The sequence below is a fragment of the Bubalus bubalis genome, chromosome 9, assembly GCF_019923935.1.
Source record: "Bubalus bubalis isolate 160015118507 breed Murrah chromosome 9, NDDB_SH_1, whole genome shotgun sequence".
Taxonomy (NCBI): domain Eukaryota; kingdom Metazoa; phylum Chordata; class Mammalia; order Artiodactyla; family Bovidae; genus Bubalus; species Bubalus bubalis.
Window position 1 is genome coordinate 100,066,205 of NC_059165.1, and position 21,321 is coordinate 100,087,525.

The 21,321-nt window shown below is 40.6% G+C and overlaps 1 protein-coding gene across 4 annotated transcripts in view; it reads right to left on the reverse strand.

Annotated features, from left to right (window-relative positions):
• Window positions 1-1,011: 1,011 nt before the first annotated feature.
• Window positions 1,012-21,321, reverse strand: part of ADGRE2 (adhesion G protein-coupled receptor E2) — a 65,022-nt gene continuing 44,712 nt past the window's right edge. For all 4 annotated transcript variants that reach the window (XM_045166737.1, XM_044948236.2, XM_044948235.2 and 1 more), the window contains 5 exons: window positions 17,968-18,034; window positions 17,606-17,697; window positions 16,550-16,718; window positions 16,358-16,468; window positions 1,012-3,047 (listed from right to left, as the gene is read on the reverse strand). In XM_045166737.1, coding sequence (XP_045022672.1) covers window positions 3,039-3,047; window positions 16,358-16,468; window positions 16,550-16,718; window positions 17,606-17,697; window positions 17,968-18,034 — 448 coding nt within the window. In that variant the 3' untranslated portion in view covers window positions 1,012-3,038. The remainder of the gene's footprint in view (window positions 3,048-16,357; window positions 16,469-16,549; window positions 16,719-17,605; window positions 17,698-17,967; window positions 18,035-21,321) is intronic.

Genomic DNA, 21,321 nt, shown 5'->3' on the forward strand with positions numbered 1-21,321 from the left:
TCATTAACATAGATTAGGAGAACAATGTATGAGTAAAACATACAGGTTTGTTGAGCCCTCATTGATTCTGAGTCTTAAGCAAACCGACTTGAAGAAAGAGTCTAGGGTAAATACATAGTTCATTAACATAGCTTAAGACAAACATTTCCATAAGAAAAACGCGTTGATTGGTTAGCTCAAAGTTTGAGAAAAGTTAAGTTCAGGTGGAGCCAGGTGTCATGGCAACACAGAATTTTAAGAAAAAACTCTTAAAATTTATATAGAGAAGGGGAAAAAATCTAGCACTTGTTTGTTTCCTCCTGTCACTTAAGAAAGAGATAAAAAATGTCTGACACTTGCAGTCTATTTCCTCTGTTTGGAGACCCCTGGCCTTCTTGCCTGTTACCCTCTCACTACTAAAGTTGACAGTGAATTTGATTGCCATGTCACTTTCATCACTTTTATCTAGATAGCCTTATGCACCTTTTACAATGATACTGACATTAGAAAAATTTCCTGTTTTGTATTTGCCTGACTGCTTCATCATGGTTATTTAACTTGTGTGCCTTTCCCTTGTGTTTAGAACAGGTACCAGAAGGTTTTTCTAGAAAGGGCCAGATGGTAAAAAATTTTGGCTTTGTGGTCTTGCAGACTGTTTCACAAGCACTCAACTTCACACTGTAGCCTGAAAGCAACTATGGACAATAAACCAGTGAATAGTGTGGTTCTGAACCAGTAAGAGTTTATTTGCAAAGACAGGCAGCTTCCTGGATTTGCTAAGCCTCGGTCTAAAGGTAAGATTAGATATAGGTTAAATTGATTGGGCTTCTCCGATGGCTTTGGAGAAGGCAATGGCACCCCACTCCAGTACTCTTGCCTGGAAAATCCATGGACAGAGGAGCCTGATAGGCTGCAGTCCATGGGGTCGCTAAGTGTCGGGAACGACTGAGTGACTTCACTTTCACTTTTCACTTTCATGCATTGGAGAAGAAAATGGCAACCCACTCCAGTGTTCTTGCCTGGAGAATCCCAGGGACGGGGAAGCCTGGTGGGCTGCTGTCTCTGGGGTCGCACAGAGTCGGACACGACTGAAGCGACTTAGCAGCAGCAGCAGCTGATGGCTTAGTGGGTAAAGAATCTGCCTGCAGTGCAGACTGTTTCACAAGCACTCAAGACAGGCAGTTTCCTGGATTTGCTAAGCCTCAGTCTAAAGGTTAGATTAGATATAGGTTAAATTGGGCTTCTCCGATGGCTTAGTGGGTAAAGAATCTGCCTGCAATGCAGACTGTTTCACAAGCACTCAAGACAGGCAGCTTCCTGGATTTGCTAAGCCTTGGTCTAAAGGTTAGATTAGATATAGGTTAAATTGACTGAGCGTCTCCGATGGCTTAGTGGGTAAAGAATCTGCGTGCAATGCAGGAAGACACAGGCAGATGAGGGTTCGATCCCTCAATCAGAAAGATGCCCTGGAAGAGATCAATACTAGAGGCAACCCACTCTTGTATTCTTGCCTGGAGAATGCCATGGACAGAGGAGCCTGGAGGGCTGGACACGACTGAAGCGACAGCACACACACACACACACTTGTGATATGGACACAAACCTTTAGCACAAATGGTTTCAGTTCATGTCTTATCAGGAAATATATAACATCAGACTGATATTATTGATGTTAAGATTGATCATTAAGTTCATTTGGTGCCTATCTGATCTAACATTACAAAAATACGCTTTGGTCCTTGTAATAAATCAATAATCACTTAAGAGAGTTCTTTAGCATTGTGAGATTGGCCAGTTTTTCAACAAGATTTCCCCCAGTGCTTTTAGTGGTGATTTACTGGATACTGAAAAATTGTCATTATCTACTTCTGTCATATCTTCTACACTTATTTTCAAATATGTTAAGTATCATTATGTACTTATGGATATTTTAAATTTAACACGTTATGATCATTTAAAGTCATTTTCCATTTGGTTTAAATTGATACAAATCTGGTCAGTGGATGTCCATGGGACATTTCTATGTCCCACTGGACTTGGATCTTGCCAAGATCACATTCTGAGAATGAAATAGTTTGTTATACATGTAAGTAAAACTTAAAAAATGTTCAGTAGCAATATACTCTTTCTAACCCAGCACATCTTACAATTGTAAGGATGTAGAGATTTTATTTATTTACAGGATTCTGATTTTATTCTTAACAAAGCTTTTTCTTTAACATGTAAGCTCTGTGAAATTAGAAACTAGATCTCTTAATTTAGTGCAGTACATGGTGTGTACCGAGCTTCCATGGTGGCTCAGATGGTAAAGAATCTGCCTGCAATGCAGGAGGCCTGACTTCAATCCGTGGGTCAGGAAGATCCCCTGAAGAAAGGAATAGCTATCCACTCCAGTATTCTTGCCTGGAGAATTCCACGGACAGAAGAGGCTGGTGGGCTATGGACTATGGGGTCACAAAGAGTCAGACACTACTGAATGACTTACAAACACCCACACATATGGTGACTAGAAAAATATATTTTTCTCATGCATAAGTTTGAGGGTGAAGAAGTTGAAGCATGTATGTATTGAAACCAACTGTCCTGCTTGCTTGTAACTCAAGTGTTTTTAGGACATAATCCAGGAAAAATTTGGGACACCATAGCAATTGTTTACCCTCCATGTATGTATTTGAACCTTACTTTCCTGTCTTATGGTATTTTAAGTCAGTTTTCTGAAGCTCATTTTCCTTGTCATATACCTTCAAATATCTTCATATACCTACAAACTTGAGGAACTTTGTAGAAAAAGGTTGAAGCAGGTGATTTAATCTAAGGCAACTGGAGAATTACATCAGAGCCCTTTGACTATGCCGAGAGCATACCATATAGAGTAGAAAAGCAAAATTCTCCCAGTAATCTAAATATCAACAATTCCCATCATACTTCCTTACACAATGGTTCTGTGAAGAGTTTCTGTAACAAACATGAAAACATATTTTAAAAGTTTTGCCCAAAGATGACAGTTCAGAATTTTCCCTGCCGAACAGGATACAAGATCATCTGATTTAGCCGTTAATTTAAGTCTCCTGAAAAGGAATATGTAAAAATGACACTTTGTTAGAAACTGCAAAACTTTTACACCGAAAACTAAAGAAGATTGTCAAAAGAAGTCAAAGAAGACCCAAAGAAATGGATCAACATGCCACATTCATGGATCAGAAGACAATACTCTTAAAATGGTAGCATTGCAGCAAATTGACCTATAGATTCAATGCAATCCTTATCAACATCTCAGTAACCTTATGATGTTGAATAAATATCCCCAGTTTCAATCAACTGATATTACTGTGGATGTTTTGTGCACATGGCTTTGTGCTGGCCCTGTGCATTAAAAATAACACAGGCAAGATTTCTGATTTCACAAACCTTACCATCTAGTGGGAAGACAAATACAAATGGTCAATTATATTTGTGAAATGGGAGGTCCCTCTGGCCTGGTCCCTCCAATGATGTCCCTATATTTTTCCTCTCCATGAAATGACCTAGAGCATTCTCTGTCCAGATGATTCTCTATGTGCTAATGAAAAGAAAACAATGGACCTCCTTGGCTTCTTAAAAGATGTGGTAGGTGGAAACCAGTGAACCGAAATCAGTGAACCTGATTTCACCAGGTACAGTAGTGTGGATGAGGGTAGCAGGAAGTACATGAATAAAGATATGGGCATGAATTGGTATGCTGGGTCCTAGGTTAGGTATGACATTTATCAGTAAAATATCAAATAAATAACAAGCCCTCCAGATGATTTTTGATGTACTGTAAGACTTGAGAGTCTTTAGTTTCACCAACAGCATATCTAAAGAGTGTCCCCCAACCCATAAGAAAAGTACTACAAGCTAATAGAAAAATATACCAAGGATATGAACAAATTGTTTCCAGAGATTGAAATATTACTGACTCATAAAGAAAGATGTTCCCTTTCACTGAAAATAAAAAGGATACAAGGATACACATCTTTCCCTAGATATGCTATTTTCCTCTCAGATGGGTAAAAGTACAAAATTTGATAAGAACCTTGTGGTAAGGCTGTAGGGAAACATGTGGCTCAGGATAAAAAATCTGCCTGCCAATGCAAAAAATGCAAGAGATGTGAGTTTGACCCCTAGGTTGGCAAGATTCTGGAAACGGACATGGCAATGCATTCTAGTATTCTTGCCCAGAAAATCCCATGGATAGAAGAGCTTGCAGGCTACAGTACATGGAATCACAACAGAGTTCACCAAAAGTGAGCACACACACACATACTACTGTTGGCAGGGTGGTTGGAGTGACCTCAAGATGTTGAAATATGGAAGTATCTACAAACATGCAGTTGTGAATTTGACGCAGTATCCAACCTAACTGCATAATCAAAAATGAGATCAATGAAGTAAGTGTAAACAGTTGCAACATTATTTGTATTAACAAATGATCTAACAAAAACACTCACTATAAGAGCCTTGATATGTAATTTATCCAACAGAACACCACATGGTCAAAAAATAATGGAGAATCTCTTTGTAGACTCAAGAGAATAATCTATCAGATGTGTGAAAAAAGAAGGAACAAATAAGAAATACACAGATTGTATTTACTGTGTAAAACATCAAATCTATTGACACGTGCAGGAGAAGCCAACTTTGGTTTTTGGACCAAGAGGAACTCAGTGTCTGGGGTTCAAAGTGAGATGGAGATGGTTCCTTTCTTATTGTTTTGGCATTCAAAGCCCCAATATTTTAACTCTTCAGTAAATGTAAAATGGTGTATTAAGTATGGATATTTTGACATCTAGTCACATGGCTGTAGGAAACATGGCCTTGGATTGTTGTTCAAACTTCTGGGGGCTCCTGTGATTCTTAAGAATTTTGTGCTACAGTCGTTTCATGCTTACTTTCATTTCAGTGCCACTTTTATTTCAGTAAATTCCCCATTGTTTCAGGTTGCCAGAGAGTGTTGGTTTTGATGAACCAGAGAAAGTAAGCAGCTCATTTGGTCAGGTGAAGAGGCAAAGATTTCTCCTGACTCACCTGTACTCACTGGTTCCTCTGGTCCCCTCTGACCTCTGCCATCATCAAATCTTTCTTTCTACAGCCTCTGTGCACTCAATTCCAGAAGACTCTCATGGTATTGAGAATTCTACTGACAACCATATCACTGTCCCCTGTGGTATACATAACCACTTCCAGATTTGAAGTCAAATGCGAATCTGGGTGGGCTTCCAAGGTGGTGATAAAGAATGCAGTAAAGAACACAGGAGACATGAGACACAGGTTTCATCCCTGGGTTGGGAAGATCCCATGGAGAAGAGAATGGCTACCCACTGCAGTATTCTTTCCTGGGAAAGTCCATGGAAAAGCAGTCTGGGGGGCTACAGCCTATTGGGTTGCAAGAGTTGGAGGTGACTTAGAGACTAAACCACCATGGCTAATTCACATTGTTTTATCACTGAAACCAAAACAACATTGTAAAGCAATTATCCTCCAGTTTGAGAAAAAACAAACAAACAAAAAAAGAACTTCCTCTACAAAAAAAAAGCAAAAACACAAACTGAGCTTTCTTTTTTTTTGGAGAAAACATTCAAAGTTTAGAGAGTTTTCATGTAAGGGAGCTTCTCCTGGTGGCCTCCAGATAGAGACACTGTGAGAGGTTCCAGGAGAGGCCACCTGAGAAGGAACACATATAGGCCCTGAGAGCTATACCAGCTCCCTTGCTGACAGATAGGAAGACAATGAGACCTCAGTCTGACAACCACAAGGAACTGAACCTTGCCAGAAGTCAGAGGGTTGGATGAGGACTCTGAGCCTCAATAAGAATGCAGTCCAGGTGGACAGAATGATTTCAGCATTGTAAAAATCTGAGCAGCCACCCCAGTTGTACCATGCAAGATTTAATTTTTTTCTTGTTTTACATGGGTGGGAATTTGTTACCCAGCAGCACACATTGAATGTAGCCACTCTGAGGGTTCTCCTCTGCACATCATAGTGGGCCATGAGGACAGCAAAGCTGCTGAGTTGGGTGCACTGGCAGATGGTTCCCACCATCTTGCAGCCTCTGGTGGTCTGGTGACCACTTACATTCTGGCCACACTCCCAGAAGATGCAGTATGCCTTCTTCTTTGGCCCAAGGATCACTGACTATAGGGACAGGAAGTAGGTGTGAGCTGGTGGGTCTATTGCTCAGAAATGCTGACCCAAAGCTAGCTTATGCTGGGCTTTCCTGGGGATATGATGCACTTGTGGGGGAGCCCCCTGAAACCCAAGGCTCTGCCCAGGACTCAGGACTCTTCCACATCCACAGCTCCATCCCAGCAGGACTCACATGTTGGAAGACCAAGGTGACAGGGGAGCTGAGGTTCTGGGTGTTATTGTTGCTGACAAAGGTGGATATGCCATCTGACATCAGGATGAGGGAGACTTCCCACAGCAAACCCGTGTGTCTCATGTGCAATTGCCTGTTCCTCAGTATCCAGGACCAGGGGGACTTTATCCAGCAACTTTCCCATTCCAGGTGTGGAGATAAGCCCTACCACTATAGGACCTGCAGGACAAGGAGAAGATTGACATCTGGGAGTGCCCAAGATGACCCCTCTTTTAGATGGACTTTCTTTGTAGCTCCATCATAACCTGCAATTCCTTTTAAACTTTACTTTTGCTTCTTGGTTAGTGGCCACAAGAGGCTGCTCTTAGTGGGGCAAGGTTTCTCTAATAATTAGATACAGCAAGGTGACTCAGTTATGCACATATATACATTCTTTTTATATTATTTTCCATTATGATTTATCTTAGGTGTTTACAGTTTTTTTGAATGCACTGTTCAGTTCAGTTCAGTTGCTCAGTCATGTCCGACTCTTTGTGACCTCATGAACTGCAGTACGCCAGGCCTCCTTGTCCATCACCAACTCCCGGAGTCCACCTAAACCCATGTCCATTGAGTTGGTGATGCCATCCAACTATCTTATCCTCTGTCGTCCCCTTCTTCTCCTGCTCTCAATCTTTCCCAGAATCAGGGTCTTTTCAAATGAGTCAGCTCTTCGCATAAGGTGCCCAAAGTATTGGAGTTTCAGCTTCAACATCAGTCCTTGGGACACAGTATAATTCCAGATTTGCAGGAATTGAGTAACCAATAAGTCCACCACCATGACTTCTTTCACACTGATGACATGATGAATTTCTTGAAACACACACAACTAAGTATCTTTTGTTCTCACTTAATGGCTCAAAGAATAACGCTTCAGGTTTTCCATGCAATAAGAAGATACAGTTCAAATGATTTTTTTTCTGCCACTCTGCACAGCTTGAGGGATCTTAATTTCCTGAGCAGGGACTGAAGCTGGGTGCAGAGCAGTGAAAGTGCCAAGTCTTAACCACCGGACTGCCAGGGAATCCCTCCAAAGATCTTTTTAAAATTAATTAATTCATTTTAATTGGAGGCTAATTACTTTACAGTATTGGGGTGGCTTTTGCCATACATTAACATGAATCAGCCATGGGTGTACATAGGTCCCCCCCATCCTGAACCCCACTCTCATCTCTCTCCCTTCCGCATCCCTCTGGGTTGTCCCAGAGCACTGGTTCTGAGTGCCCTGTTTCATGCATCAGACTTGTACTGGTTATCTGTTTTACATATGTAATATACATGTTTCAATGCTAGTCTCTCAAATTATCCCACTTTCACCTTCTCTCACATAGTCCAAAAGTCTGTTCTTTACCTCTGCCTCTCTTTAGCTGTCTTGCAAATAGGGTCATCATTACCATCTTTTTACATTCTATGCTATGCTGCTATGCTATGCTAAGTCACTTCAGTTGTGTCCGACTCTGTGTGACCCCATAGACGGTAGCCTACCAGGCTCCCCCATCCCTGGGATTTTCCAGGCAAGAACACTGGAGTGGGTTGCCATTTCCTTCTCCAATGCATGAAAGTGAAAAGTGAAAGTGAAGTCACTCGGTCGTGTCCGACCCTTAGCGACCCCATGGACTACAGCCTACCAGGCTCCTCTGTCCATGGGATTTTCCAGGCAAGAGTACTGGAGTGGGGTGCCATTGCCTTCTCCACTACATTCTATATATATGCATTAATATCTTATATTGGTGTTTCTCTTTCTGACTTATTTCACTCTATATAATAGGCCCCAGCTTCATCACCCTCATTAGAACTGACACAAATGCATTCTTTTTAATAGCTGAGTAATTTTCCATTCAGTATATGTACCACAACTTCCTTATCCATTCATCTGCCAATGGACATCTAGGTTATTTCCATGCCCTAGCTATTGTAAACAGTGCAGCAATGAATACTGGGGTACACGTGTTTCTTTCAATTCTGGTTTCTTTGGTGTGTATGCCCAGCAGTGGGATTGCTGGGTCATATGGCAGTTCTATTTCCAGCTTTTTAAGGAATCTCCACACTGTTCTCCATAGAGTACAGTGGCCATACTAGTTTGCATTTCCACCAACAATATAAGAGGGTTCCCTTTTCTCCACACCCTCTCCAGCACTTACTGTTTGTAAACTTTTTGATGGCAGCCATGCTGAAAGGTGTGAGATGGTATCTCATTGAGGTTTTGATTATCATTTTCTGATAATGAGCAATGTTGAGTATCTTTTCCTGTGTTTGTTAACCATCTATAGGTCTTCTTTGGAGAAATGTCTGTTTAGTTCTTTGGCTCAGTTTTCGATTGGGTCATTTGTTTTTCTGGTATTGAGCTGCATGAGCTGTTTGTATATTTTGGAGTTGAATTCTTTGCTGTCAGTTGCTTCATTTGCTATTATTTTCTCCCATTCTGAAGGCTGCCTTTTCACCTTGTTTATAGTTTCCTTCATTGTGCGAAAGCTTTTAAGTTTAATTAAGCCCAATTTGTTTATTTTGTTTTTATTTCCTTTACTCTGGGAGGTGGGTCATAGAGGATCCTGCTGTGATTTATGTGAGAGACTGTTCTACCTATGTTTTCTTCTAAGAGTTTTATAGTTTCTGGTCTTATGTTTAGATCTTTAATCCATTTTGAGTTTATTTTTGTGCACAGTGTTAGAAAGTGCTCTAGTTTCATTCTTGTATGGGTGGTCAGCCAGTTTTCCCAGCACCACTTGTTAAAGAGATTGTCTTTTCTCCATTATATATTTTTTCCTCCTTAGTCAAAGATAAGGTGTCCATAGGTGAATGGATTTATCTCTGGGCTTTCTATTTTATTCCATTGATCTATATTTATGTCTTTGTGCCAGTACCATACTGTGTTGATGACTGTAGCTTTATAGCATAGTCTGAAGTCAGGAAGGTTGATTCCTCCAGTTCCATTCTTCTTTCTCAAGATTATTTTGGCTACTCAAAGTTTGTTATGTTTCCATACAAATTGTGAAATTATTTGTCCTAGCTCTGTGAAAAATCAAAGATCTTTTAAAGTAACTTGGAAAGGTAATATTTTAGAAATGATACATGAGACCATAGAAAGATAAATATTTTCTTTGAAAAAAAGAAAAGAAATTTTAGAATTCTTTAGTTAAAAAAAATCTCCTTGTCAGATGGACTTGTCAGGATAAGATCAAAATACCTATCAGACTGGATGAAATTTGGTTGAGCCTGGTCTTTCTCAGAAGTCCCATCTCCTTACGTTTCCTAACCCTGAAGTTATAGAATATAACAACAGTTAAATGTCCTTCAAAAAAAAATCTATCTGTTTCTAATTGTATGTCTTGATTCCTCTAATCAGAGTTTAGGAAATGTTTTCTTCATGGAGTCATAAAATGGCAGTTTGAAAATTGATAAGTCTAGAAATGTTATCTGTTGTTAATTGCCTGAGATGTAAAGGAAAAATCACTGAAGTCCTTTTGGACAATCCTTACCATCCCCAGTATGAGTTATTTATTCCTAGGTCTATAGAGAGCTCAGGGAAAATTCTGGTGTTTGGGATGGGCAACTTCACTCAAGAAGGTTTCAAATATTGTGCTCCAGGAAATTATGCACAATGGAACACAGATAAATTTTGTTTTTCTTGAACAAGATGACAGGAAGCCATAGAAGAAAATTCCAGGATGAAAGAAAGATATCCCTATCTTTTAAGCACTGCTGCTACTGCTAAGTCGCTTCAGTCATGTCCGACTCTGTGCGACCCCATAGACGACAGCCCACGAGGCTCCCCTATCCCTGGGATTCTCCAGGCAAGAACACTGGAGTGGGTTGCCATTTCCTTCTCCAATGCATGAAAGTGAAAAAATAAAGTGAAGTTGCTCAGTCAAGTCTGACTCCTAGCGACTCCATGGACTGCAGCCCACCAGGCCCCTCCATCCATGGGATTTTCCAGGCAAGAGTACTGGAGTGGGTTGCCATTGCCTTCTCCACTTTTAAGCATAAGAGACACCAAATTTTAGGAGAAAGTAGAAGATGTAATTTCATTAAGCCATGGATTTGTTTGGTCCTTTGCCCATAGATAGTAGAAATAGCTGACTAGATTACTTGAAGTTTAGAATCCTTCAATGACTATCTGATGCCATTACTGTGTTTCTTTATAGAGAAAGTATATTTCGTTTCTTCACTATGTATATCATCTCTGCAGGAAGTAGGGGACAGTGGCAAATATTTATTCATATATATATAATATGAAGATTTCAGTATTTCTACTATAAATCATGAGATTAAAAGATGCTTACTCCTTGGAAGGAAAGTTACAACTAACCTAGACAGCATATTAATAAGCAGAGATATTACTTTGCCAACAAAGGTCCGTCTAGTCAAAGCTATGGTTTTTGCAGTAGTCATGTATGCATGTGAGAGTTGGACTATAAGAAAGCTGAGCACCAAAGAATTGATGCTTTTGAACTGTGGTGTTGGAGAAGACTCTTGAGAGTCCCTTGGACAGCAAGGAGATCCAACTAGTCCATCCTAAAGGAGATCAGTCCTAAGTGTTCATCTGAGGGACTGATGTTGAAGCCAAAACTCCAGTACTTTGGCCACCTGATGCGAGGAGCTGACTCATTGGAAAAGACCCTGATGCTGGGAAAGATTGAAGGCAGGAGGAGAAGGGGACGACAGAGGATGAGATGGTTGGATGGCATCACTGACTCAATGGAGATGAGTTTGAGTAAACTCCAGGAGTTGGTGATGGACAGGGAGGCCTGGTGTGCTGCAGTCCATGGGGCTGCAAAGAGCTGGACATGACTGAACAACTGAACTGAACTATAAATCTAACCCACGTACAATAGATGTGCTAGCAGAATAATGATCCCACAAAGATGTCAACATCTTAACTCTGGAAGCTGCAAATATATGAGCTTACATGGAAAAATGAATTTTTATGATCTTGAGGTGGAAAATTTATCCTGGATTACCCTGATGAGCCAATGTAATGATCTGGGTCTTCATAAAGGAGAGAGGGAAGTAAGAGTGTAAGACACGGGAAAAGATATAATGATGGAGGTGAGGAAGAGAGAGACAGAGAGAGATGAAAGAGGAGGAAAAGAAGAAGGGGAAGAAGGAGGAGGATAGAGGTGAGCTGATTGACCTGAAAAGCTACACTAAACAGACTTTGAAGATTGAGTGAATTACGAGGCCACTAACCATGGAATGCAGGCAGCACCAAGATGTTAAAAAAAGGTGAAGAAATGTGTATTTCCCTAAAGTCTCCAGAAGGGATACAGACATTTTGATTTTAGTCCCATAAGATCCATTTTGAACTTTTGACTTCTAGATCTGTAGGATAAATTGGTTTGTTTTTAGCAGCAAGTGTGTGGTAACCTGTTACAGCAACGGTAGGAAACTACACTATGGAAGTGCAAGTCTTCTTGGATTCTAAAGTGAGGGAAGCTCAGATTCTGTTCTGTGTCTCCCAGGGACAGGGTTATGCCCTTGCTGAGGCTGAGTTGACTCAAGAACATGGAGAGTCACACACCGTTAGCATTCCCTTAAGCAGAGACTCATGAGTTATTTGTTCTATTCTCTCTGAATGAGTGTAATCCATGAGTGGGACAGGGCTGCGGTAGAGCAAGTCATTGACTCTCTTAGATCTGTGGGGTCCTCCCCATGTGGACAGCATCAATTGTATGAGGGAAGCCACATTAACTCCCGCTAGGTTACACTCTGCAACCTTGGCTGAATCAGAATTTAGTGTGAGGAGGATGTTCAGCCCCTCCCACCAAGACTTGACCCACTTAGAGTCTGCAAAGGGAAGCATGTGGTTAGTCCTGATTGAGTTAATCTAAGAAAATGGTCTTAATTTGGAGGGAGGAGACAAATGAGGCAACTGAGAGTTGAAAATGTTTCACAATTTTGAAACAATTTGAAAAGCAATTTGACCTAGCTCACAGAGCAAACACTTGGTTGAGCTAATATTTCATTCTAGATTTGTTTCATTCTGGGAACTAGGATCTACACAATGCTCTAGGATCATAAGGAAATACTTGGGTTTAATTGGTAGACAGTATGGTTAATAATAAAAAAAATGTAGTAGGAGAGAGAATTACTTTGGTATTTCTAAAGGAAAGAGGCACCATAAAATAATCAATAATTTTGTCTGATATTTTACCCCCTTAATGATCAGTTATTCATTCATTCATTTTTGTTTAGTAAGTAATTTCTGATCATTTGGAAATTGTTAAACGCTGGAGAGAGAGATTGATGAATAAGACAGTTTCTGTCCCTTCTTTCAGGTGCAGATTATTCACTCATTAATTTAACCAGTCATGTAGCAGTTATGCATTGAGTGTTCTACATGTCTGGCACTGTGTGAAATAGCGAAGATATAACAGACAGGAAAAGCAAATGGTGCCTGCAGATGGTAAATCTAGAAGGAGACAGATATTAATCAAATACGGAATATCAAGAGCAAAGTGACGCTGACAAAACTGTCTAGGGGCTATTGGAGAGAAACATGGAAGAATCTGATCTAACCTGAGCAGGTACAGGCTTCATGGAGGAATCGACATATAGAGATATGTCTGAAGGAGTACATAGTTTTGAGTCAAGGAATAAAATAGAGTGTTTTAAAGAGAAGGAATATGTGCAAAGCCTCTGTCCCAAAGAGGCACATTGAATTTTCAAAATTGAAAGAAATTTGATGTGGCCGGAATAATGGTGAGTACATGGTATATGAAGCTGGAGAGGAAAGCAGGAGATGAATCAAACAAATTCTCACTGATGTATGGCTCTTGGTTTTGACCCTATATGTAATGTTTTTACCAAAGAGTGCAATGATTTTACTTGTGTTTTGAAAAGATCTTTCTGATTTCTGGGTAAAGGATGTATTGGGAGGTGACAAGGATGGAAAGAATAATCAGTGAGGTGAGCATAACAGGTGTTTAGGCAAGCTGGGAGCCTGGCTAAGGAGGAGGTGATGGAAGTTGAGATAGCAGGAGAGATTGTGGACATATTGAAAAGATAAGAACAAAAAGATCAAAGGTGGTATGTTGTGATGGTAATAAGATAGCTGTTGAGAGTAACTTTCAGGATCCAAACTTGTGCCCAAGGTCATGCGGAGAGGACCTGACATGCAAAGGCGAATCAGGACTCGAGAGGCCGCCTGGACCTGCCTGAGCATCTACCCCAAAACCAAAATCTGTCTATTTTACTATTTCACGACTTTCACCAACTTTTCTGACATTAACGTGGGGGCTATCCCCGACCACCTTTCTCTGAAGAAAATCAACTTAGAGCTCTAGCTAATATGTCTCCAAGGTATAATAGGTGTGTTCCAATTCAAACCCCTCTGATGACTTTTTAGCTTGCCTGACAGGTTTGTTCAGATTCCTGCAGCTACACAATTGATTGTTCACAGCCTCCCAACCACGAGAGGCACGGGAAGCTTAAGATATTCTAACAATGCCGAGCTTCTCGGAGAGTTAAGAAATTATTAGAATAGCACTGGTGGAATGTTTTATTGTTGAGCCAATACTTGCTGCCAAGTTTCCACATCCCCTGTATTGTGTCCTTGGGAGTATATTAATTGATATAGTTGGTATATAGGGAAAATAAGTAGTAACCTTGGTGTTAATAACCTTGGACCCTTGAGTTAATTCTTTTATTGTTATAGCCCACCACACTTTTGCCCTATAGGAATGCAACTTTAATGCTTTCGGAGGGTGGCGCTTGACTTTAGAATAATCACTTTTAGAGAAAATAAGTTTTCTGATTGACTAACCATTATTCAGAAGAAAGGGTCATAAAATGTTAACAGGCCTCCTGGCCAGAAGATGATGTAAATCACCTAAAGCCATATGATAAGTTTGCAGAAAGAAAGCCTGGCTTCGATAAGGGTCAAGGACTGCTGACCTTGTATGACTCTCTACCCCCTATTATCCTCTATGCACAACTTAAGGTATAAAAGCTACTTTGGAAAATAAAGTTGTGGGCCTTGCTCATCAGGCTTGGTCTCCCTGTGTCGTTCTTTCTTGTGTCCTTTTTTCTCATTTTCTTCTCTGTTCTTCCTTCAGGATGACTAATTTGGAGCATGGGGCCCCTCTGAGACCATTTATTTGCCCGGGCTTCTAAGACTCACTCGAGAAGGTGCCTAAGGTGGGCACTTTCCACGATTTGAGAGGGCGCCTGTGGCCTCCGTGGTCAGTGCAAACCTGATGTCACAGGTTTTATTGGCTTTCTGGGTAAACCAGTTAGATCAAGCCTTTGTCTCTCCCCTTTTGCTATTCTTTCGCCAATGCTGTCCTCCCGAGGGAATCCTTGGATCCAACCAGGGCTGGACCCCGGTAGGCTGAAGGCATGAGTTTAAGGCAGGGAAATAAAGACAGAAATGTCAACTCTTGGCTGGTAGCTAGAAGATGGCCAAGTAGTACATATTGGTAAGACAGAAGAGAACCAAACATGTATCCACGGCTATGGGGAAAATACTGTTGAAAATGAGAGGAAAGAGTGAGGGAAGAAGGGTAAGGGGAAGAGAGAATGAGAGAATATGTGTGAAAAAGAATATAAGGGAAATTGATAAGCATTAATAATGGTATTCAAAGCATAGGTGGAATAATTGTCTTCAGAGACGAGAAGGTTCATTGTCTCAATGATACAAGAGGATGCACACTGATATTTTTTATGGCATAGAGTTCACAAAGTATCATCATGACAAGGTTGATTTTCTTTGTGAAATAAGTGCTGAGAACATTTGTTGAGAAAGGGCAAAGTGGTAGAAGATTCAATGGTGGAATCAGTGCTTATGGAAGTTGGGGGGACCCGTAACGTAAGAAATGCAGAAGGGCTTCCAGGCAAATAGTAGTTTCCTTTCAGTGAGATGGAAGATTGAAGGCATTAAATAGAAGATGGAAGAGGTCAGAAAATATAAGGAAAATAAGTTTGTAAGCCTAAACCAGTAAGTGTTGTTTCTTGGTCATCACTGTCATGAATTATTGTGTCACTACTGCTTATCTTTTTCGGTTTTGTGGTGGGTAGAGGGAACCAAGGGGCTTTCCCAGTGTCTCAGGGGTAAAGAATCTGTCTGCAGTGCAGGAGACCTGCATTTGATCCCTGGATTGGGAAGATCCCCTGGAGGAGTGCATGACAACCCACTCCAGTATTCTTGCTGGAGAATCCCATGGACAGAGGATCCTTGTGTGCTACAGTCCATAGGAAAGCACGGAATCAGACACGACTGAAGCGACGGAGCACAGCACAGCACAGCACAGCACAGCACAGCACAGCACAGCATAGCACAGAGAGTGCCCCAACATCAGGCAGTCTTGTTAAGAAAGTCTAAAATTCCAGCCAAAACCTTTCTCTTTAGTGCACAGATAAGTACATAATCTCCCCCCATTTTCTGCATTTTTGAGGGGTGCTGCTGAGTGTTACACAGAGACAGGTGTACAGCAAAATGGTAAGATAATGTGACTCTGAATAGAATGTACATCACCATTTCAGATCATTGATAGTTGCTTATTTAGTTGACCATGCACGGCACATAGTAAGTTTTCAATAAGAATACTGATATGAGTCAAGATGGACACAGTTCCCCAAAGGAATACAAGTGAAATACATTTTGTAAACAAACTGAGACCACTGCTAATGGTTAGTGTGTGTGTGTGTGTGTGTGTGTGCACACATGTGCATGCTCAGTAGTGTCCGAATGTGTGCAACCCAATGGACTGTACCTGCCAGGCTCCTTTGTGCATGGAATTTTCCAGGCAAGAATACTGGAGTTCATTGCCATTTTCTACCTAGGGGATCTTCCTGACTCAGGGTTCAAACCCAGGTATCTGGCATCTCCTGCATTGACAGGCAGATTCTTTACCACCAATGCCACTTGAGAATGAGTCAAACAGTAAACAAAGGGTAAGCCATCCTAAGACAGCAACAGCTCATATGCAGTTGTCCAGTGTGCTAGGCATGTGCGGATCAATTAATTGGTTAGTGAAGTGCTCTGGGGGCAGCGCATGATCTTACCTCACTGTGTTTGCAACCATCAGACATGGTCCTGCTGGAGAGTGTGTACTTCTCAGGCTCGGCTTTGGTTTTCCTGATTCTTTTCAACCACTTCCTGTATTGCTCACGGACCTGCAAAGCATGCTCTGAGTCAGCTCACCTGAGTGGAGTGAGGATGGGATGAGTCCTGAGAGGGAGTCAAGACAGTGGTACCTGCTGGCTGAGAAGGCAGTACACCAGGAAGATGAAGACGCCCTGCAGGCTGTTGATGATGGTGAAGAGGTAGGCCATGACGCGGGCAGCCGGTCCCACCTGCAGGATTCCCAGAAACCACGTGCATCCCAAGATGAAGAGCTGAGCTGTGGCTTTAAATGTCAGCATCCTGAGTAGGAGGAGAAAGTAAGTTCCTGATACAACCAGAGCCATTCTCATCTTCACTCATGGATGCTCCTTCCTTTCCCTGTTGGTAATGACTTCTCAGACTGGGTTGTGATTGGTTTTATTCTTTGCTGTCAATGATGCTCCACAATAGAAATGCCACTGAGGTCTAGAATGACATTTTGATTTGGATGGAAAGGGAAGCGAAACTTCATAAGTTGCAAAATCTTTATGATCGTCTGTGGAGATACCTAATTTCATTCAACCAATGTTCCTGAGGAAGTACCATGCATCACACTCTGTATTGGGTCCTGGGCATTAAACATCACAAAGGCGAGATATCTATTTTCATAAAGCTCATGATCTACTCAAATGACTAATACAACAAAACAGTAAGATGCATAATTTAGAAAAGATAATGGTAGAAGTGCAAAAGAAAGAGCCTCAGATATGCACAAGAGTTCCTGGAACAAAGGTCTGCCTAAACCTCTTAGAAGATTTAATGTTCACTGGGATTTTTACCAGGAAGAGGAGTGGGAGAGAGATGAGAACGAGCTTGAAATGTGGGGTGTGAAAGTGTACTAGACTGTGGAAGTGGTCACATATTCGTCTAAGTGCTTCATGGGAACATAACTGTTCTCTGCACATTTGTCATAGGACTGCTGACAAAGTCCAGAGAATGTTGCTGAGGGAGTCACAAGGTCACAAACTGGAATTAGAGATGGATAGAGAACACCACTGGTCTGAAGTTGCTGCCTTAGGACACCTCCATTCATTTTACTCTGGCTTTCTTTAAAAAACCTGAGAATGGACACAAGGAACTGTTCAGGCACATGCCTTCACTTTTGCAACCACACATCTGCAGGGCTGTCAGTCTCTTCTCCATCTTACCTTGTGTTCTGGAGGGTGGACACCTCACTATTGAGGGAACAGAGTTTGCTTTTCAAAATCCAAAGGGTCATCAGAAAGAAGGCTAAATTGACCTTCAGGAAACCAGAAAAGATTTATTGAGTACAATTTCAGTCCCTTGTCCAGCCTGTCCAACATCATTTCCACACGTAGGTAGTTTCTATTTTTAACCATATTAGTGAGTTAAGTTTTAAGAATGGTCTTAGAAAATGCAACCAAACCCATGATAACCCAGGAACACTCCTGTTCTTGTCACCTCTGTCACCAACCCATGCCCCCCACTTTTAGTTCTCTTTAAATGATGCTTAGCTGAGTATTAAAGATGCTTTGATGTCATCACTCACAGAGAAGATGGCACAGACTGGTCCAAGGAAACCCCATTTAAATCCTTTTTCTGAGTGGAGCCAGCAGCTGAGAAGGGAGAGAATAAAAAATGCATTTGTGATCAAGAAGATGTGGTACATATTTACAATGGAATATTACTCAGTCAGAAAGAACTAAATAATGCCATCTGCAGTTACATGAATGGACCTAGAGATTGTCATACTGAGTGAAGTAAGTCAGATAAAGACAAATATATGATATTGCTTATATGCAGTATCTTAAAAAAAGTATATAAATGAGCCTATTTACAAAACAGAAATAAAGTCGCAGATGTAGAAAACAAGCTTATAGTTACCAAGGGGGAAAGGGGGGAATAAATTGGGTGACTGGGATTGACATATACACGCTACTATATTTAAAACAGATAACTAATAAGGACCTACTATAGAGCTCAGGGTACTGTACTCAATACTTTGTAATGACCTATATGCAAAAAGAATCTGAAAAGGGGCTGAATATATGTATATGGATAATTGATTCACTTTGCTGTACAGCAAAAACTAACACAACACTGTAAATCAACTATATTCCAATGAAAATTAATTTAAAAATGAATTTATATTGCATATTAGTGCATATATATGGAATCTAGAAAAATGGTACTGGTGAATTTATTTGTAGATCAGGAATAGAGGCACAGACATAGAGAACAGACTTGCGGACACAATGAGGGGAGAATGTGGGGTGAATTGAGAGAGCAGCATTGAAACGTATACATTACCATGTGTAAAATAGTTAGTGGGAAGTTGTTGTATAACACAGGGAACTCAACCCAATGCCCTGTGACAACCAAGAGGCATGGGATGGGGGTGGGTGGGAGGGAGTATCAAGAAGGGGAAATATATGCATATTTACGGGTGATTCACATTGTTTTATGGCAGAAACAAACAAGACACTGCAAGGCAATTATCCTCCAATTAAAAACAGATATTTAGTTTCATTTTTTTTTTAACAAGTGGTTGACCAGTTTTCCCAGCACCACTTGTTAAAGAGATTGTCTTTAATCCATTGTATATTCTTGCCTCCTTTGTCAAAGATAAGGTGTCCCTAGGTGCATGGATTTATCTCTGGGCTTTCTATTTTGTTCCATTGATCTATATTTCTGTCTTTGTGCCAGTACCATACTGTCTTGAAGACTGTGGCTTTGTAGTAGAGCCTGAAATCAGGCAGGTTGATTCTTCCAGTTCCATTCTTCTTTCTCAAGATTGCTTTGGCTATTTGAGGCTTTTTGTATTTCCATACAAATTGTGAAATTATTTATTCTAGCTCTGTGAAGAATACCGTTGGTCACTTGATAGGGATTGCATTGAATCTATAAATTGCTTTGGGTAGTATACTCATTTTCACAATATTGATTCTTCCAATCCATGAACATGGTATATTTCTCCATCTATTAGTGTCCTCTTTGATTTCTTTCACCAGTGTTTTATGCTGCTGCTACTGCTAAGTCGCTTCAGTCATGTCTGACTCTGTGCGACCCCATAGACGGCAGCCCACGAGGCTCCCCTATCCCTGGGATTCTCCAGGCAAGAACACTGGCGTAGGTTGCCATTTCCTTCTCCAATGCATGAAAGTGAAAAGTGAAAGTGAAGTCGCTGAGTCTTATCCGACTCTTAGCGATCCCATGGACTGCGGCCCACCAGGCTCCTCCATCCATGGGATTTTCCAGGCCAGAGTACTGGAGTGGGGTGCCATTGCCTTCTCCGAGTGTTTTATAGTTTTATATATATAGGCCTTTAGTTTCTTTAGATAGATATATTCCTAAGTATTTTATTCTTTTCGTTGCAATGGTGAATGGAATTGTTTCCTTAATTTCTCTTTCTATTTTCTCATTATTAGTGTATAGCAATGCAAGGGATTCCTGTCTGTTGATTTTATATCCTGAAATTTTACTATATTCATTGATTAGTTCTAGTAATTTTCTGGTGGAGTCTTTAGGGTTTTCTATGTAGAGGGTTATGTCATCTGCAAACAGTGAGAGTTTTACTTCTTCTTTTCCAATTTGGATTTCTTTTATTTCTTTTTCTGCTCTGATTGCTGTGGCCCAAACTTCCAAACTATGTTGAATAGTAATGGTGAGAGTGGGCACCCTTGTCTTGTTTCTGACTTTAGGGGAAATGCTTTCAATTTTTCACCGTTGAGAATAATGTTTGGTGTGGGTTTGTCATATATAGCTTTTATTATGTTGAGGTATGTTCCTTCTATTCCTGCTTTCTGGAGAGTTTGTATCATAAATGGATGTTGAATTTTGTCAAAGGCTTTCTCTGCATCTATTGAGATAATCATATGGTTTTTATTTTTCAATTTGTTAATGTGGTGTATTACATTGATTGATTTGTGGATATTGAAGAATCCTGCATCCCTGGAATAAAGCCCACTTGGCCATGGTGTATGATCTTTACCTTGTAAAAAAATGAAACTAGAACACTTTCTAACACCATACACAAAAATAAACTCAAAATGGATTAAAGATCTAAATGTAAGCCCAGAAACTATACAACTCCTAGAGGAGAACATAGGCAAAATACTCTCCGACATATAACGCAGCAGGATCGTCTATGACCAACCTCCCAGAATATTGGAAATAAAAGCAAAAATAAACAAATGGGACCTAATTAAACTTAAAAGCTTCTGCACAACAAAGGAAACTAAAAGCAAGGTGAAAAGACAGCCTTCAGAATGGGAGAAAATAATAGCAAATGAAGCAACTGACAAACAACTAATCTCAAAAATATACAAGCAACTCCTACAGCTCAACTCCAGAAAATAAATGACCCAATCAAAAATGGGCCAAAGAACTAAATAGACATTTCTCCAAAGAAGACATACAGATGGCTAGCAAACACATGAAAAGATGCTCAACATCACTCATAATCAGAGAAATGCAAATTAAAACCACAATCAGGTACCATTTCATGCCAGTCAGAATGGCTGCGATCCAAAAGTCTACAAGCAATAAATGCTGGAGAGGGTGTGGAGAAAAGGGAATCCTCTTACACTGTTGGTGGGAATGCAAACTAGTACAGCCACTATGGAGAACAGTCTGGAGATTCCTTAAAAAACTGGAAATAGAACTGCCTTATAACCCAGCAATCCCACTGCTGAGCATACACACCAAGGAAACCAGAATTGAAAGAGACACGTGTACCCCAATGTTCATCGCAGCACTGTTTATGATAGCCAGGACATGGAAGCAACCTAGATGTCCATCAGCAGATGCATGGATAAGAAAGCAGTGGTACATATACACAATGGAGTATTACTCAGCCATTAAAAAGAATACATTTGAATCAGTTCTAACTAGGTGGATGAAA